Source organism: Nelumbo nucifera, chromosome 8 (assembly GCF_055504915.1).
Source record: "Nelumbo nucifera cultivar China Antique chromosome 8, China Antique-T2T, whole genome shotgun sequence".
In the NCBI taxonomy this organism is placed as follows: Eukaryota; Viridiplantae; Streptophyta; class Magnoliopsida; order Proteales; family Nelumbonaceae; genus Nelumbo; species Nelumbo nucifera.
Window position 1 is genome coordinate 19,104,695 of NC_142656.1, and position 17,377 is coordinate 19,122,071.

General features: G+C 37.4%; 1 protein-coding gene across 3 annotated transcripts in view; it reads left to right on the forward strand.

The window, feature by feature from the left end:
* Window positions 1-5,674: 5,674 nt before the first annotated feature.
* The window catches only part of LOC104589049 (protein ENHANCED DISEASE RESISTANCE 2-like), a 170,368-nt gene continuing 158,665 nt past the window's right edge, over window positions 5,675-17,377 (forward strand). Inside the window, exons 1-5 of one of the 3 annotated variants that reach the window (XM_088893219.1) lie at window positions 5,675-6,142; window positions 8,558-8,632; window positions 8,909-8,962; window positions 14,570-14,635; window positions 15,024-15,082. In XM_088893219.1, the coding sequence (XP_088749345.1) occupies window positions 5,942-6,142; window positions 8,558-8,632; window positions 8,909-8,962; window positions 14,570-14,635; window positions 15,024-15,082 (455 nt within the window). In that variant the 5' untranslated portion in view covers window positions 5,675-5,941. The remainder of the gene's footprint in view (window positions 6,143-8,557; window positions 8,633-8,908; window positions 8,963-14,569; window positions 14,636-15,023; window positions 15,083-17,377) is intronic. The other 2 variants (XM_088893220.1, XM_010247229.3) reach the window with 2 other exon arrangements.

The window sequence follows — 17,377 nt, forward strand, 5'->3', positions numbered from 1 at the left end:
ATATCCAGGATCTCCCTCCCCCGCTAGGTTTTATTTGTAATTGTGATTCTTGGGATATGCTACCCCGAGGCTTGTGTAGCACTGCTTGGATTTAAAAAAAAAAAAAAAGAAAAAAAAAAAAGAAAAAGAAAAAGAAAACGGGCGGGGGGAATTTGAACCCAGAAACAGATTGGGCTTTAGAATTAGCAAGTAAATGGGCACCGCTACTAGAAACTCGATTAACATAAACCCAGCTCACACTATCAAAACCTGAAGCTTCCTGTAAAATGTCTTCAAAGAGATGTCTGAATGCTTTTCGAAACTCTTTGTTTAGAGAGAAGACATGAAATTGACATTATCACACTTTAGCAATAGCTTACAAACCAGCTCTTCTCGCTAAATACTCAACAAAATCTAGGAAAATTAGAAATTGGTTGAGTTGCAATAAAGGATTCATTCAAAAATGTTATTAAGATTCAATACCCATCATGAATTCCATTTAAAAAACTTCCATTCGTCCAAACAAAGGCAAAACGTTCGTGGGGGGCGCTGCTAGGGATGAAAGAATCCCCACTAATCATTGAAGAATCATGGGCTGGTATTTTTGTGGAAACCACTAGCCTCAAGTCTTGCTGAATCTTGTGATCATGATCAAGCACCAAAGTTGGATTAGTCTCCAAGTTATCAAAAATAAAACTGTTTGATCTAGTCTAGATACAACAACATAGAATTAGGGATGGCAATAAGGTGGGTTTGGGGAGGGTTTTGTAAATTCTAGGCCTTATCCACTTCCCTAAACCTCTCAACCTGTACCTGCCCCAAAACCCGTATGGGGATTAGAGAATCCAAACCCTCCTTGTACATGAAAATAAAATGCCCTCCCCAACCTTACCTCCCCACATTCAAGAAAAGGGGTGGGTTGGGTTTAGAAGCCACATCTAATTTCCTATTATTTCTTGTTATATATAAGCAATAAATAAGTAAAATAATACAAATAAACAACAAGTTTTTCAATTAATTTGATTAAGACATAAAAAACACAAGCTATCAATTATCATTCATATAAAATTCAAAATATTATTAAATTTAACACCTAATATATAAAGTTTATATGCTTTCCAATAATGTGTAGGTTGAGGAGGGTCAGGTTTAGCCTAATATTGTACCTTATCTGTACTCGTATGGGTTGTAGAATCTCAAAACCCATCCTTTAAACAAAAAAAAAAGACCTGCCCTGGGATCAGGTGGGGGCGGGTACCCACCGGGTAGGGTTTGCCATCCCTACAAAGAATAGCAAAAAGGAGTAAGCTATTGTTAATTTCCACTTGCTCAATGTGCTACTAGTAGAAGGGCTCGCAAAAGCTAAATTATTGTATAGGAGAAATGAATTTGCAAAAGGTAATTTTTTAATTAATAGTTTTTAGGAAAAAGACTTACATAAAATAAGTAGAAATTTATGGATAATAATATATTCAATTTAATAAAATAAATAAATAAATAAATAAAATTTTCATATTTGAAGTCAAATTTAATATAAATAAATTAATTTTGTTGTTAAATAAAATACAAATATTTTTTTTCTCAATTTCTTGGCCTAACTTTGGGCTTTATATGGGGGTCGAGCTTGGGCTCAAGATCTAGGCCCGATGGTCCGGTCATGCTTAGGCTTGGGCCTGATTATGTTCCGTTGATATAAAGGCAAAGCCTAGCATGGCATATGAATAGGTTTAATCCCAACCCCGAGGTGGAGACAGGGGGACCCCAAGGAGCCATGGCCCCCCTATGGCCCAACAAATCCCCACTCTTCATGTATATTTTCCCACTCCTCCACTCCCCACCCCAACGATTTCACCCCCCCCCCCCCCAATGGCCATCCATATTTATTCCCCCTACCCCCTAATCCACTTAAATTTTGGCACCCCTCATATAAAAAAATTCCTAGCTTTCCTCCTGCCCAACTTAGACCTAACCTATTGATAGACCTAAATTACCTCCCCCCAATCCACTTAGATTTTAGTCCCCTCATAAGAAATTCCTAGCTCCGCCCCTGCCCAACACAAACCTAACCTATTGATAGCCCTAAATTATTAGGCTCGGGGAGAAAGAGAAATAATTTGTTAGTAAAATAAATTATTAACTAATTGAATAATTTAGTAAATAAATATAAATCTATTAATAATAATTTACTTAATTTTGTAAAATAAATAAATCAATTAATTATTATAATAAAATAAATAAGTAACTATTTATTTATTATTGAAATATGACTAGTCCAAGTTATCTAGAACCAAACCCAACCCATTGGCAACCCTAAATATTTGGTGCATGTTGAATTAAATAAATAAAAATGATGGATAATAATATTTTTAATTTAATAAAATAAAACAATAAATAAATAATTAAAATTTTCACTTCTGAAGTCAATTTAATATAAATAAATCAATTTTGTTGTTAAATAAAGAATACAAATCTTTTTTCTCAATTTCTTGGTCAAGCTTCGGGCTTTATATGGGGGTTGGGATTAGGCCTGAAAACGGTATTCAAAAATCCGAAATTTGACACCATCGAATCGAATTCTCCATTATAGATTATATATAATGTATAAATAAAAAAAATTTGAGATTCTCCATTTTCGAATCTCCTTTCTCATTTTGCATTGAATCACGCAAACATGAAACATTTGAATCTCTGTATCTGTCTCCAATCTCCATCTCCTTCCAAACCTTAACCCTCCCTTCACCGCTGCCACTCGAGCAACCACACCGGCCACATCAACGACTTGACGGTCGAGTACTGGTCACCGGCCATCGCCCCTCATCCTCTACCTCTCCCCAGTTCTCTCTCATATCTCATATAATAACCTTCTCCTCTATCTCTCCTTTTTCAAATCCCGATTCAGCATCATAGCCGCCTGAGCAACCACCATCACCAACAACAACGTCAATGATAGTAGTCGAGTGATAGTAGTCTCAACGGCAACCACCATCATCGGCGGCAATCATCATCTTCTCCTCTATCTCTCCTTCGTTGCACTGCCATCGTCGGTTACAGTAGTCTTGTCTCTAAGACTACAACCCAAGATAATATTGCGAGAGTGCCAACATTCCAGCATCACCGCATCACCAACCACCACTGCCATCGGTCAAATTTGAATCGAATCGAATCGAATATTCGATTTGATAATCGAAATCGAATTCGAACTAAAATATTTGATATCTGTCGGATATCGAATCTAATTCGAATATTAGTGTTCACAATTGGTTTCAAATTTGAATCTAGCCTGATTTGATTCGAATTCAATCCGTTTACAGGCCTAGTCGGACTTGGGCTCAAGATCTAGGCCTGATGGTCCAATCATGCTCAAATTTGGACATGAATATGTTCAATTGATATAAATGCAAAGGCCACATCCCGATGTGACCTATGAATAGGTTTAATCCCAAACCCATGGGTGGAGCCAAGGGGACCCAAAACCTACCTATTGATAGCCCTAAATATAGGACTATCAATGGATCGGGTCTGGGTCGAAACTAGTTGGAACCAAAAAATGACCCAACATGAAATGTCGAGGACCCAAACCCGACAGGGTTTGTAATTTTTGGACAGGAACCGAACCAATTGGTTCTCGAGATAATCGGGTCTAACCTGATAGACCCGATTATAATAGATAAAAAATAAATATTTATGTATAATATATATTAAATGTTCTATATATATTATAAGTATAGTATGTATATAATTTATTTATTTAATATATTATACATTATATATAATCTATAATCTATAATATATAATGTATAATGTATAATATATTAAATAAATTACATATATATATATATATATATATATATATATATATATATATATATTCTAAACTGATAGTAATTAGGACCCAGAATTGGCCCATTGGTTCCAGTTCTGAGAACTAGAACCGACCCAATCAGTTTGGATCCGTTGGGTTGGACCCGACCCATTGATCCCTACCTAAATATTGGGCTCAAGGGGAGAGAATAATTTGTTAATAAATTATTTCTAAATAAATACATAATTTAGTAAAATAAATAAATAAATGTCTATTAGAATCTCTCTCAATGTCAAATCTCCTTTGTTTTACTGATTTATAAATAATTTATTTAATTTTATTAACTAAATAAATGCTTATATAATAATAATGAAATAAATAATTTAATAAAATAAAATAAATAAATATCTATTAAAATATTTCTCTCAATGTCAAATCTATTTTATTTTATTGATTTATAAATAATTTATTTAATTTTATTATATAAATAAATTCTTATATAATAATAAAAATAAATAATTTAGTAAAATAAATAAATAAATAATTGTCTTTTAAAATCTTTCTCTCAATGTCAAATCTCCTTTATTTTATTGATTTATAAACACTTCATTTGTTTTTGTTAACTAAATAAATGCTTAGATAATAAATAAATAAATGTCTATTAAAATCTTTCTCTCAGTATCAAATCTTTTTATTTTATTGATTTGAAATAATTTATTTAATTTTATTAAATAAATAAATGCTTATATAATAATAAAAAATAAACAAATGAATAAATAAAAGTTGAGATAAAGAATAGGAGGAAAGAGAAAATTAAGCAGAGAAAAGAGGGATGACATTTTATTTTGTAGGATGGCATAATTGTAAATAATTTTATATGGCATTGCTGTAATTTTCAAATATTATAGAGTCAATTACAAGTTGGAAAGTTTGTCTTATATGTCGTAGCCATGTAATTTTTGAATAACATAAGGGCAATTACATGTCAATCATGGTTTGTTTTTATGTGACATTCTTATAATTTCTAAGGAAAAAGGCAAAAGTTACTGTTAGATTCCATTTCTTGCTTCCTCAGGCTTTTTTTCGTACACATTTCGACTTAATATATTTATATAGATTAGAAACCAAGGAGCTAAACCAATGTATCGCTATTCTTGGCTGATTAGAATCAAGTGCCATACCCAAAAAGGAGGCAAACCAATTGGGGCACACTGCATAGCAGTATAGCAAGGCATGATGATACCCATTCAAGTGTTGGCAACTTCCTCCCTTGTGGAAAAGTTATTTGCCCTAGGAAAATAACTGGTACCCATAAAAATAAAATTTCCATGGTCCTCACATAAATCTAAAAAAAGAAAATGGATTTCTTGGTCGCTAGGAACCAAAATTACATTAACCAACTTTCCCTCTCAAAATAAACAAATAAGAATGCCCCCTAAGTATTGGGCTCCATGGTAAAAAAGAACCTCATTTACCCAAGTAAAACCTACCCATCTCACACGTAGTAAGTAAGAAATGCTATATAAATGCATTTACATATGTAAGTAAAAAGGCTATATTATTTACCAGAAAATCAAAAGAACATATGTAAGTAAGAAATGCTACCCAAAAAGCATTTAGCTGTATAAATGCATTTACCTAAATAAATGAAATTTTATAAACAAATGGAGCCTAATAAAGTCATATAGAAAATTCTTCCCGCTAAGTCATTATTTTGATCTACCCTAATTCTCTTGGCCCTTCAACTTACGATTTTTCATCTGCCCTCTCTTTAGTCTCCGCGTGTCACGTACATGCACGTGCCTTGCACGCGAGGGGCTTACAATAGTAATAACGGCAAAAAAACTAAAAATTGCTTATATTTAAGCAACTTCCGGCGTTCCCGCTAAAATCTCAGCACTTCTGTTCTCCATTCCAGATGGAAAACCAACAAACATAAAAAACGGTTCCGTTGGTCGGAGCCCCTCTCTCTCTCTCTCTCTCTCTCTCTCTCTCTCTCTCTCCCTTTCTCTGGATTCCTCTTGGATCCCACCTCCTACCTCAGCTTCTCGCATTACGACCAACACATCACAGCTCCGTCTCCTCCTGTTCATTGGGAATTGATCGAAATATAAATTTGAATAAAGGGGGTGTTCGGCAAAGGAGCTGTATGTTGTTTGGATGTCATTGTCGCCCAAAATGGTTAACAATGAAGGATTGGAGAATGGGTCGGAAGAGAGGAGGATGTTCGAGTACTTTGGTTGGGTTTATCATCTGGGCACCGACACTATCGGTCACGAGTATTGCCATCTCCGCTTTTTGTTTTTAAAGGGTACATACCTTGAGATGTACAAGCGCGATCCTCACGAGAATCCCGGCATTGTAAACTTTCTTCCCCTTCTATTATCTTTTTTCCGCTTGATTGATATTTAATTGGTTTTGGTTATTCATTTTTAGCTCTGGGCATTGAAATTTGATCACGAGAACTACTAAAGATGAGGCGGAATGCGCCAGAATCAGTTAACGAAGTCATCTAAATCCTAGATGTAAAAGATTAGTTCAAAACAGATGTTGATTATCCAAGAAAACGATTACAGAGGAAAGCTTACTTCAAGTAAAGAAAGCATTATTGTGGTCTCAATAATGAGCTTGAATTCTTTATTGTAGCCAAGAAATTTACAGTTACAGAGTGGCATAAGTACAATTTTTTATGTCTTATTGCTTTTGATGGGTTTATGCCCTTCTTGGAAGAGTTAAAGACTCAAAGTTTTGGCCACGTTGTAACCATACTCGCCATTCCTCAAGCATGCCCGAGAAAACAAAAATGCATGCTCACTGTCATGAGACAAAGTATTGTAATAACTGAGGGACTTGGATTGTCTATGCACTTATTAGAAGAGTTAATACTTTGGACATGTTGAAATCATATGACCATTCACCAAACATGTCTGAATAAATGAAAATGCATGCTCACTGTCGTGAGAGTATTGTAGTAACTGAGGCACTTGGATTGTCTATGGAGTACCTGTTAAAATTATGCTATATGTAATAATGATGGGCCACAATACTGCAAGAAAACACAAAACATGTAAAAATATTACTTAGTGAGCCAGCTTTTACTTCCATTCACATGAAATATTTGGCATGCTTCATAGTGGATTTCTGTTCCTCCTTCGCCCGTGGACGTAGGCTATAAGCCGAACCACGTAAATCTGTGTGTGTTCTCTGTCTGTGCTTGTTTCTCTTCATCTCTACTTTTACTTTAGTTTGGGTGCCATTTGAATCTGTTTTCTTGGGTTTTTCCACAACAATGGTTTTCTATGCACATCACTAAGCTATCTAGTCTACTTTCTCTCATTTTATTACCTATTGGAGCTAGGCCTAGGTTCCTTTGAATGACTTCATTTCTAACACTATCCTTTATAGTTTTTCCACTCATTTAACTCAGGATGCACATTTCTGTCGCATTCACTTTTAGGACATATTGCTTCTTGACTGCCCAACACTATACTCCATATATCATTTATAGTCTTGCAACTGTTTTATAAAAATTTCCTTTTAACTCTAGTGGTATTTGCCTATTACATAAGACTTTGGATGCACCCCCCCCCCCCCCCATTTTGCCAATCCTGCTCTAATTCTATGAATGACATCCTCCTCAATCTCTCCTTGTTAGGAAATATTGAACCGATGTAATGGAAGAGGTCACATGGAGTTATCTCTCGGCCTCCAATCTTAAATGTACCCTGAGTTGCACTCCTATTGTTGTTGTTATTGTTGTTATTGCTATTACATTTATATAGCATATATTCTGTTTTGGTCCTACTTATTTTAAAATCTCCTATTTCCAAGGTATTTTTTCCATGAACGGTGTTACCCTGTCATGGCATGCTTTTGGTTTCATACAATATTTCCAACTTTTGTGACAACACTCTGATTGATAGACTTGAATGTATGTACTAATCATGATCGCGTCTAGCAACCTGTCCAAACCAAGGTTCTAAATGTCAACACGGGCCGATACGCCGAGTGTGTCGGCCTATGTTGGTACATTTTTTTACGTTTTATTTATTTTTTTCGAAACTGGTTTAGAGGGGCCGTTGAAGGCCTGGCTACCCTCTGAACCGGTGGCTGACCCGATACAACCCCTGGAAGGGCGTATCGGTAAGCCATTGACACGATATGTATCGGCCAATATGGGCCGATACTAGAGGTGTAAAACAAGCCGGCACGACACGACCCATGGGTGGCCTGTGGGCCATGCCGCCCTCCCCTGGGATAACTTGGGGGGTCGGCCTAGCACGGCCCACGGCCCAGGCCCATGCGGGCCCGTGCAGTGCCGCGAGCCAGGCTGGCCCGTGGTCCGAGCCTTGGGCCAGGTTGGGCTGTGCATCGAGCCAAAGCTATTTATTTAAAAAAATTGACAAAACTAACAGCAACCTAACAACAAATATACAACAGCATATCTATCAATATATATATATATATATATATATACAACAGCAAACAAGTAACAGCAGTAGTGGGGACCACAATAAAATAACTGACAGCAATATAACGGCACTAATTATTGCTCTACATCTCTTACAATTTGCACATACTTGAACACATTAGTATAAATGAACATTGTGCATGTGTGCACAAATACATAAATACATACTTGGGTGTACCCCCCTGCATACTTATCCTTCCTGTTTTAGGATATTAGTTAAGATGTATATATGCTGTTACATATATGTACTTAAATTCTACTTTTTCTCCTTGTTTACTTAAAATGCCTTCCTTTTTTGAGTGCAGATACCTATCAGGAAGGGTGTCATTGGGCACACTCTTATGGTTGAGGAGCTAGGGCGTAGGAAGGTCAATGATGAGGTAAGTTCACGTATGAATGGTCTTTACTTTCTTTGTTTCAGTGTTATATTTGCATGTTGGATTTTTACAGTTTATAGAGCTTGTGTGCTTTTCTTCACTGCGATATGCTTTCTTAACAATTGAATAGAAAAAAAATGTAACTTCCCTCCCTTCCTCCTCTCTCCTAACCATGTAACTGGATTTTGTCATTCTTTATTTGGTTCTAGGATCTTGGTTTCTCTTTTGTCTGTTTTTATGTGTCTAACAATAAAAATATATCTTTTAAAACTTCTCTAGGATATGTATGTGCTACGCTTTTACAACCAGTTGGATGACACAAAAAAAGGAGAAGTAAGTGATCATATTTTGTATTTTATTTGTTTGTTTCAATTGGTTCTAGAATCTACAACACATAGGCATCAAGTATAGGAACATTTTCTATGTATCTTTTCGTTTTGGAAAAAAGGTCAGATACTGTTTTGGAATTTGCCTTATGTACTAGAATTATTTGCTCGTTTTCTGATAAGTAAAAACTTATGCACTAGAATTATTTGCTTACAGTGCTTGTTAAGTTTTTTCCCTTCCTTTTTCTTGAAAAGGTAAATACAATTTGTATTAATGTGTGGCAGAAAAGAGAAAACAACCATAATCATCACAATGGCAGTCCTCCCAGATCACTATCCAACAGCAGACGCCCTCTATACTGAGTAAAAAGACACCAACAAAGCCCCAAGTGCCAGCCCCAATTGGTCTCTTTACCCCTTAGCCCGAATCAGGTCCAATTTCTCTAGTTGATATAGGTCTTGGGTGGAAATCTCCTGGAATAAATTCTGGGCATCAAGACTGCAATAAAAAATCTCCAAGAAGCCTCAAACAACTGGGCGACAGCATAGGAGAATGATCAGAAACTTATGTCCCCATATATCCTGCTGATCCTAGAGTGTATAGTGTGAGAGAAGAAGAGAAAATGAAGGGACCTGCTCTGATACCAAGAAGGAAACTAGAACGACAATAAATTAATGTTTAATCAAAGAAAACAAGTAGGAAATCAGAGAGGAGAGTTCAGTTTAATGGAGGAGAGAGAGAGAGAGAGAGAGAGAGAGAAGAGAAGAGAAGAGAAAATGAAGGGACCCACTCTGATACCAAGAAGGAAACTAGAACGACAATAAATTAAAGTTTAATAAAAGAAAACAAGTAGGAAATCAGAGAGGAGAGTTCAGTTTAATGGATGAGAGAGAGAGAGAGAGAGAGAGAGAGAGAGAGAGAGAGAGAGAGAAGTGTTTTGGAGGAGATAACCAAACCATCTCTCAGCCCCCTCTAATCTTCTTTTATCAGCTCTAATCACAATTAAGATATAATTGCAATGTTGCCCTTAGTAGGGCGGCAGGAGTAAAAGAACTCCAAATTACAAGGCCCAAAATGACTTGGACCCATAAATATTAAAAATAAACAAATGAAAGAAGTAAAAAAGGTATGGCCCAACAGCTCAACAGTATGGAATGAAAATTTTACTCCCAGCTGATGTAGTAGTTTGTCTCTTGTAAGCAGTTGGCTGGGTTCCTGTTTGGGGTGGAACCCCTCCCCCCTTGTGGTATCTTTATTTGCTCTCTTTAATAAAACCTTACCTTTCAAAAAAAAAAAATCCTTAATAGTCTTGCCCTTATGAAATGAAGTGTAGTTTGGTCTTAGTTAGTGGTGGAGCTAGGAATTTTCTTTTATTATTATTATTTTTTTGGGGGGGGGGGCAAGTTAGATAGTTTTTTTGGCTTATGGTAATGAGAAAGCTATATTAGGTCAATCACATTATGGGGATTCACAGCATAAACAACAAAAATATTGTTACAAAAAGTCAGAAATGCATAAATGATGAGGGGTGAGAGAACTGCCATATCTTTGGGTTATAGGTTTTGTGGCAACTAGAAGTGTAAAATGGCATATGTTATGGATATAAATTTATTTTGTACATTATAAAATATAAAATATTATATTTAATATATTATAAGTGTCATATTATCATAGTTTTTTGAATGATAAAAGAGAATTTCATTAGAAACTGAAAAAAGAGGTACAATGCAAGACAGTTGGTTGTCAAGCTGACATACCAACCAAACTCCAGACAAACTCAAACGGCAAATAGCTCATTGTTACAAGGTTGTAGTCCAGAAGTTCTCTAACAGATCAGTTCTGTTCACTTGATTGAAATCTGGAAGATGAAGAACCCAATCTGAAGCTACTGTACCCACTGTTGCTACCAGATGATCAGTGCTCTTTGACCTGTCCTTAAATACACTTCTATTTCTCTCATTTCAAAGTGATCAGCAGACTGCAAACAGGATGCAACTCCACAGGATCCTGAATTTCTTGCTTCCTTTGAGTTTTGGCCATTTAGAGAATAGTTCTTCTGGAGAAGAAGGTTGAAACACCCTTTGTCCAAACAGAAATAAGTAGAAATTCCAATAAAATTTGCCACAATACAGGAAAAGAACAAATGAAGGACTGTCTCCTCCTCCATGTGACATAAATAGCAGCGGTTCGCCAAATTAAAGCCTCTAGTCTTCAGGTGACCTGTAGTGAGAATGCTGTCATGGGCTACCAACTGGGCAAAGGCTTCCACCCTTGGGGGTACCGGATTACCCCACACTCCTTTTATCTGACCTGACTCTAGGCTCTCTCTTACTAATGTCTTGTATAATGACTTTACTGAGAACTTTCTATCTTTGCTCTCTTTCCACAACAAACCATCTCCTGTGGCTACTGAAATGTTTATTCCTTCTAGTTTTTCCAGCAACATAATACACTCTTTTGCTTCTTGGTCCAATAAAGGTCTTCTGAATTTGGGATTCCCGATCAACTGCTCCCCTCTCCTCTCGTAAACACTGATCAATTGTAACTTGTTCAGTCAGCCCGTAACCTTGGGCAAACCTCACACAATTTTTCTACTTCAGTCCAATCATCTCCCCAAAACATAACACTAGATCCATCCCCAACTTTGAATCTCACCAATCCCCTGAACTCCTGATTAAATCTCACAATTCCTTTCCAAACACTTACCTCATAAGAGCTCCTTCTCTTGGTTCCCATCCAAGCCTCACAACCCCATATCCCAACCACCATCCTCCTCCATAAGGCTTCCTTTTCTCTCTTTTGCCCAAATCTCCACAGCCATTTCCCTAACAATGCTTTGTTAAGAAATTTTATCCTTTTCAGCCCTAAACCTCCTCCCTCAGGCTTGCAAACCTTTTCCCATTTTACCAGATGGAACTTCTTGGAACCCCACCCCTTCCCATAAAAAGTCCCTTTGAACCTTCTCAATTTTCCTAGGAGAATTCTTCCCCCCCAGTGATAGATACTGGCCTTCCACCTATCCAGCCTCTTCTCCACCCTCTCTATAAGGGGTCTCCAAATACTGACAGCAACTGGATTACACCCCACCAGCTGCCCAGGGTAGAGGAAAGGTAGCTCCCCAACCTTACAGTCCAGCACCACTGCAAAATGATCCAAAGCTTCCCTACTCAAATCTCCCACTCCTATCAATATGCTTTTTTCTAAATTCACTTTCAGCCCTGTCAACATCTCAAAATTTGCCAAGATTTCTCTCAGATTTGCTACTTGATTTATTGAGGCGTCTAAAAAAATTAGAGTATCATTTGCATATTAAAGATGAGAGATACACGGACCTTCTCCACCTACTTTAAAGCCTTCTATGCAACCCCTTTGAGCCCCTTTCATCATAAGGAGATTAAGTGCTTCCATCACTAATACAAATAACAAGGGGGAGATTGGATCCCCTTGTCTCAACCCTCTAGACGCTTGAAAGAATTCTGATGAGACCCCATTGATTAGCAATGAAAAAGAATCTGAAGATATACACCCATACATTCAACCCCTCCATTTCTCCCCAAACCCCATCAGCCTTTGCATTTCTTCTAGGAATCCCCACTCAACATGATCATAGGCCTTCTCTATGTCTAGTTTACAAACCAAGCCCAGTCTCCCACTTCTTATTCTTGAGTCAATGCATTCACTAGCCACCAGCACCCCATCCAGAATTTGCCTCCCCTCTACAAACACCATCTGAAATTCCCCTTCCACCTCATGAATCACCTTTTTCAATCTACAAGCCAAAACCTTTGCCAATAATTTATATGGACTAAACTTATTGGCCTGAAATCTCTTATATTCACTGCTCCACTCTTCTTCTGAACTAGAGAGAAAATTCCCTGAACATTTTCATAAAATCCTCCTCCATGAAATACCAGCAGATTTTAATGAAGTTGAAATTGAAGCCATCAGGTCCCGGTGCTTTATCACCATTAATCTTCAAAGCCTCTTTAACCTGTCCTACCTCAATCTCCCTCTCTATCCATCTTGCTGATCCCTCACTTAGCTGCCTAGGTTCTAAGCCCCCCGAGGCCACCCAGCTCCAATGCCTTCCTGTATAAAGCCTCTTGTAATAGCCCATCATAGCCCATCACTTTCTCTTGTATCTCTCCCCATGTCTCTACCATCTCCTCTATTTGAACTCTTGTGATCATATTTCTTCTTCTCTTTCCAGTTGTAAAAGCATGAAAGAAGGGCGTGTTTTTGTCCCCTTCTTTTATCCAAGTTGCCCTAGATTATAAGTGTCATATTATAACATTTATATATAAAGTATAAGGAAAATTCCATTTCAACCCACAACTTAAAAAAAATGGTGCAAGCCCACAGGCAAGGCTGGCCTGCCATGGGCCACAGTCCCAAATGGCCCACTATAGTGTGGGTTGCACACCAAAAGCATGGCACAACTCACATTACACCTATAGTGGCATCTCCCAAATGGCCAAATCCCAAGCTTGTGCAAGGCTGCAAGCCCCCCACCCTATACTTTCATGTCATGCTAGCACAGCTCGCTATAGTGTGGGTGGCACAACAAAAGCATGGCACAACTCACATTACACCTATAGTGGCATCTTCCAAATGGCCAAATCCCACAAGTAGAGGAAGTAGGGTTCAAAGAGAAATAGGGTGGGATGGTTTGGATTTATTATGGCTCTTTTATGAAAGAAATAAACATTTTATTTTTATTTTTATTTATTTTTGTGAAGGGGCATTAGAGAGTTAGAGAGCAGTAATTAATGGGACTTTTATGCTTTTGGGAGGCCAAAGGACCCACTTTATTACATGTCCGCCCCTGCCTTCACCCAGCAACTATATAAGTAATGTTGGTTTTAACAAAAATCTTGGAGGGGCCAGGGACCCCCAACCCCCAACCTTAAGACTTCACTCCGCCCCTGGTCCTAGTATACCTATGCAACACCCAAACTCTTACTATATTAATGTTGCTTAACAAGTTTATGATAAACCTAAATGAAAATCTCTGAGATTGAACACTATAAATCATAAATATTTCTACTTATCTGTCCATTACTTTACAATTATTCACCGGACAAGAAAAACGTAAGGAGGATGTTCCAAGAGTTTTGCCTTAAGTCCATGTCACCCACAATATCAATGGGCAATTCGTTCTACTATCTTTTTGACAAAACTGCCCAATAGTGTCAAGATGGAAGAAAGAAAATTTTTGTTACACTGCTTTTTTTAATAATTTTTGTATTGTTCTAGTCTATAGCAGGATGTCTTCTTTCCCTCCTTTTGTAAGCTATTCACATATATAAATAATAAAATGTTTATTATGAATCAAAAGAAAAAACAAGAAAAGGAAATGAATAAACACCACAAGGTTCATGATATTGACTTTCTTGCAATATCTCCAACTCCCCCCTCCTCTGGGAAACCTTGATACAGGATCTACTATTTGGATTATGTGCCCAAGTCCAGTAGCACCACCTGAATAGAATGCATGTGTGATCCTATATTCGAGTTAATTTCTGTTTTTTTCTTCACCGCAGAAATGTGGATCCCTTTCTTTATCTTCTTGGAATGAGCTCATTTTTTATGGAACTTTGATTTCTTTGCAAGATTGCTTGTGCTACTGCTGGAGAAGCTCGGAAGTGGATGGAAGCATTTGATCATGCCAAGCAACAAGTATGAAAATTTATCTAAAGTGATATTTAATAAAATATGGTATTCTGTTTTAGAAAATCCATTGCGGTTCTCTTGGTCTGCAAGTTATATGTATATTGTTTGTCATTGCAATATAAACCTGTATTTTTTGTGTTTGCTACAGAAAAATGTGTCAAGGGTTTAGACTGCTTCAACAATAATTGATCATTAAAGATAGAGAAAAAGAAAAAGAAAAGATTAGTCTTAAGATAATATCTTGTTTGCTTTTCTTTCCTTTGTCAATAGAAAACTTGTCTTTTCTTTCCTTTTCTTTCCTTATTATTCCAATATTGATTTGTTCAATGGAGAGATCTGCTGATCTCAGAATTGGATTAATATTTGTCTTACTGATGCACTTTTTTATTTGTAGGCTGAGTATGAACTTTCAAGAGGAAGTGGCACTACAGAGAAATTAAACACAGAAAGCGAGTATGCTTGATATTTTTATCTGCATGCTGTGAATGGCTTGCATTGGTTGTATATATTCTTTGAATTGTTTTAAGGGGATATCTAAATTATTGGTTTGTTAAAACATGAAGAAAGTTACAAACATGGTTCACAATTTCGATACCAATAGACATTTCACCATGCAGAGATGGGAAATTTTGCTTATTCACCAAGCCATTTGGAAAATCTAAAAAGTCAGGAAAATTTTATAAAACATGGAATTAGTTAATAAACCCTTAGGCTATGTTTGGTTTGAAGGAAAATGCAGGGAAAGGAAGGGAAAGGTGGGAAAACCTTTACAAAATATTGTATAGGTTTTCCCGTCTTTCCCTTCCTTTCCCTACCTTTTCCTTCAAACCAAACATAGCCTTAGGTAATCATTAGAAGTATTGCACAATTAAGGCCCAAAACACATAGGTTGGTACCATGGGGACGTTAATGGAGGCAGCAAAGTGGAAGCGAGCATTGAAGGTGGAAGCAAAAGAGTTCCTGATTGAAGAAATCTGAATCAGAAGATTGAAGAGCTTGAAGATTAGAGAAGCTAAGAAGGCTGTGGTACTGACTGAAGGACTTGAAGCTGTTGAATGGGTATGGGACTTCGTGTTCGAAGCAAGTTCAAAAGGCAAGCAACCCAACTGGAAAGAACTTGGTACTGAAGGAGGAAGAAGGTACGTGATAAAATGCAAAAAAAAACATTTTGGGCAAGGAAAGAAGCAACTGGTGTGCTTTCTTCAAGGTAGGAAGGGTCAAGGATGGCAGGAGGTTGCAAGACTACTTGAAGAATTTTTGGCTCGGGCAAAAGATGTCCAGACTGAGTAGAGCTGAAAGGCTGTAGTGAGAAGGAGCCTATTGAGCAGGAGTTTCTGATAGTTGGAAAGGTAAATGGAAACAATAAGCTGGGGGAGAAAGTATGGGGTTGAGACTAGGGGTTTAAACTGAGGTTTGAACTGAACTCGAACCCAATTTATAGACTTATTTACTAATCGAGATGAGCTTCTACATACATAAATACACACCTACCTACATACATACATATAATATTTTTATTTTATATATAAAAAAATTAATTATTATAATTATTAATTTTTTAAATATCAAATAAAAACAAATATTTTATATATAATTTTTTACTTTCATAAATCATTTTACTCACAGTCGAGTTATTCGAGTTCAAGCCTCATCTTACTTGGTGAGCTAGCTTAAATAGCTAACTATTTGGCTCAATTCGACTTGAACCCACCCCTAGACCTCTTCTCCACCAACTAACTGGAAAAGAGTTGCTGAAACAATTCTGCAGAAACCGAAGGTTATTCCTATCCAGTACGGTTGGCGACCTCCATTGAAGTGCAACTATGGAGGTAGGGGAGAAGGGAGAAAGACGAAGAGACCGAACTAAGCAACTTTACACGTGGGGCGCAAGAGAAGAAAGTTGACATTTTTTTAACTAAACATTGGCCTGAGACTCAAAAAGCAATAGTCAAATGACCAATTTAGGAGCTCAGGAATAAAAGATGGGAAGACAGATGGCAGAACTTTTATGCAGGCCCTGACAAGTGGTTTAATGAACAACAAGAAGGTGGGCAACATTCATTTGTCAAAAGAGATTGGGACCAGGCCGGGAGCTAAACAAGTCCAGGCTCGGCTCATGGACCTAAACCATGTGATTTTTTAAATGGTCACGTGGGAGGAGGTGGAGTGGCTTTTAAAAGCCCAACCCCGCCTATTATGTCACGACTTCAAAGAGAGTCATGTGCCTCATTTAGACCTGGCAATTAGAACTGTTGATGGGTTGGGTAGTCCGATGGTCCGGCCCGGCCCATATCCCGGTTGGGCTTGGTCATGTAATTAGGCCCATAGGTCTGACCTCGGGCCTAACACAGTAAGCTCGACTGTGTTTTGGGCCGAGCTTGGGATTTGTTAAAAAAGCTTGGCCCGATCCGTCTCAGCATTATATATTATATAAAATATATAAATAATATAATATTTATTGAAATATATATTTATAATTTAATATATACATTTTTTATTATTTTCTTTATAATTTCTCTCTCTCTATTCAGTTGCTTTAACAGTAATAACAGTATGGGCTAAATGTCGGGCTCGGGCCCAGGCCCGGGCTTCGGGCTTTTTATGAGGGCTGAGCTCAGGCCCAAGTTGTAGGCCTGATGGTCGGGCCGGGCCTGGGCTCGGGCTCGGGCTCGGGCCTTAGAAAAATCTGTTAATACAGAATGAAAGCCCGGCTCGGCCCGACCCATGAACAAGTCTACCGGCAATTGG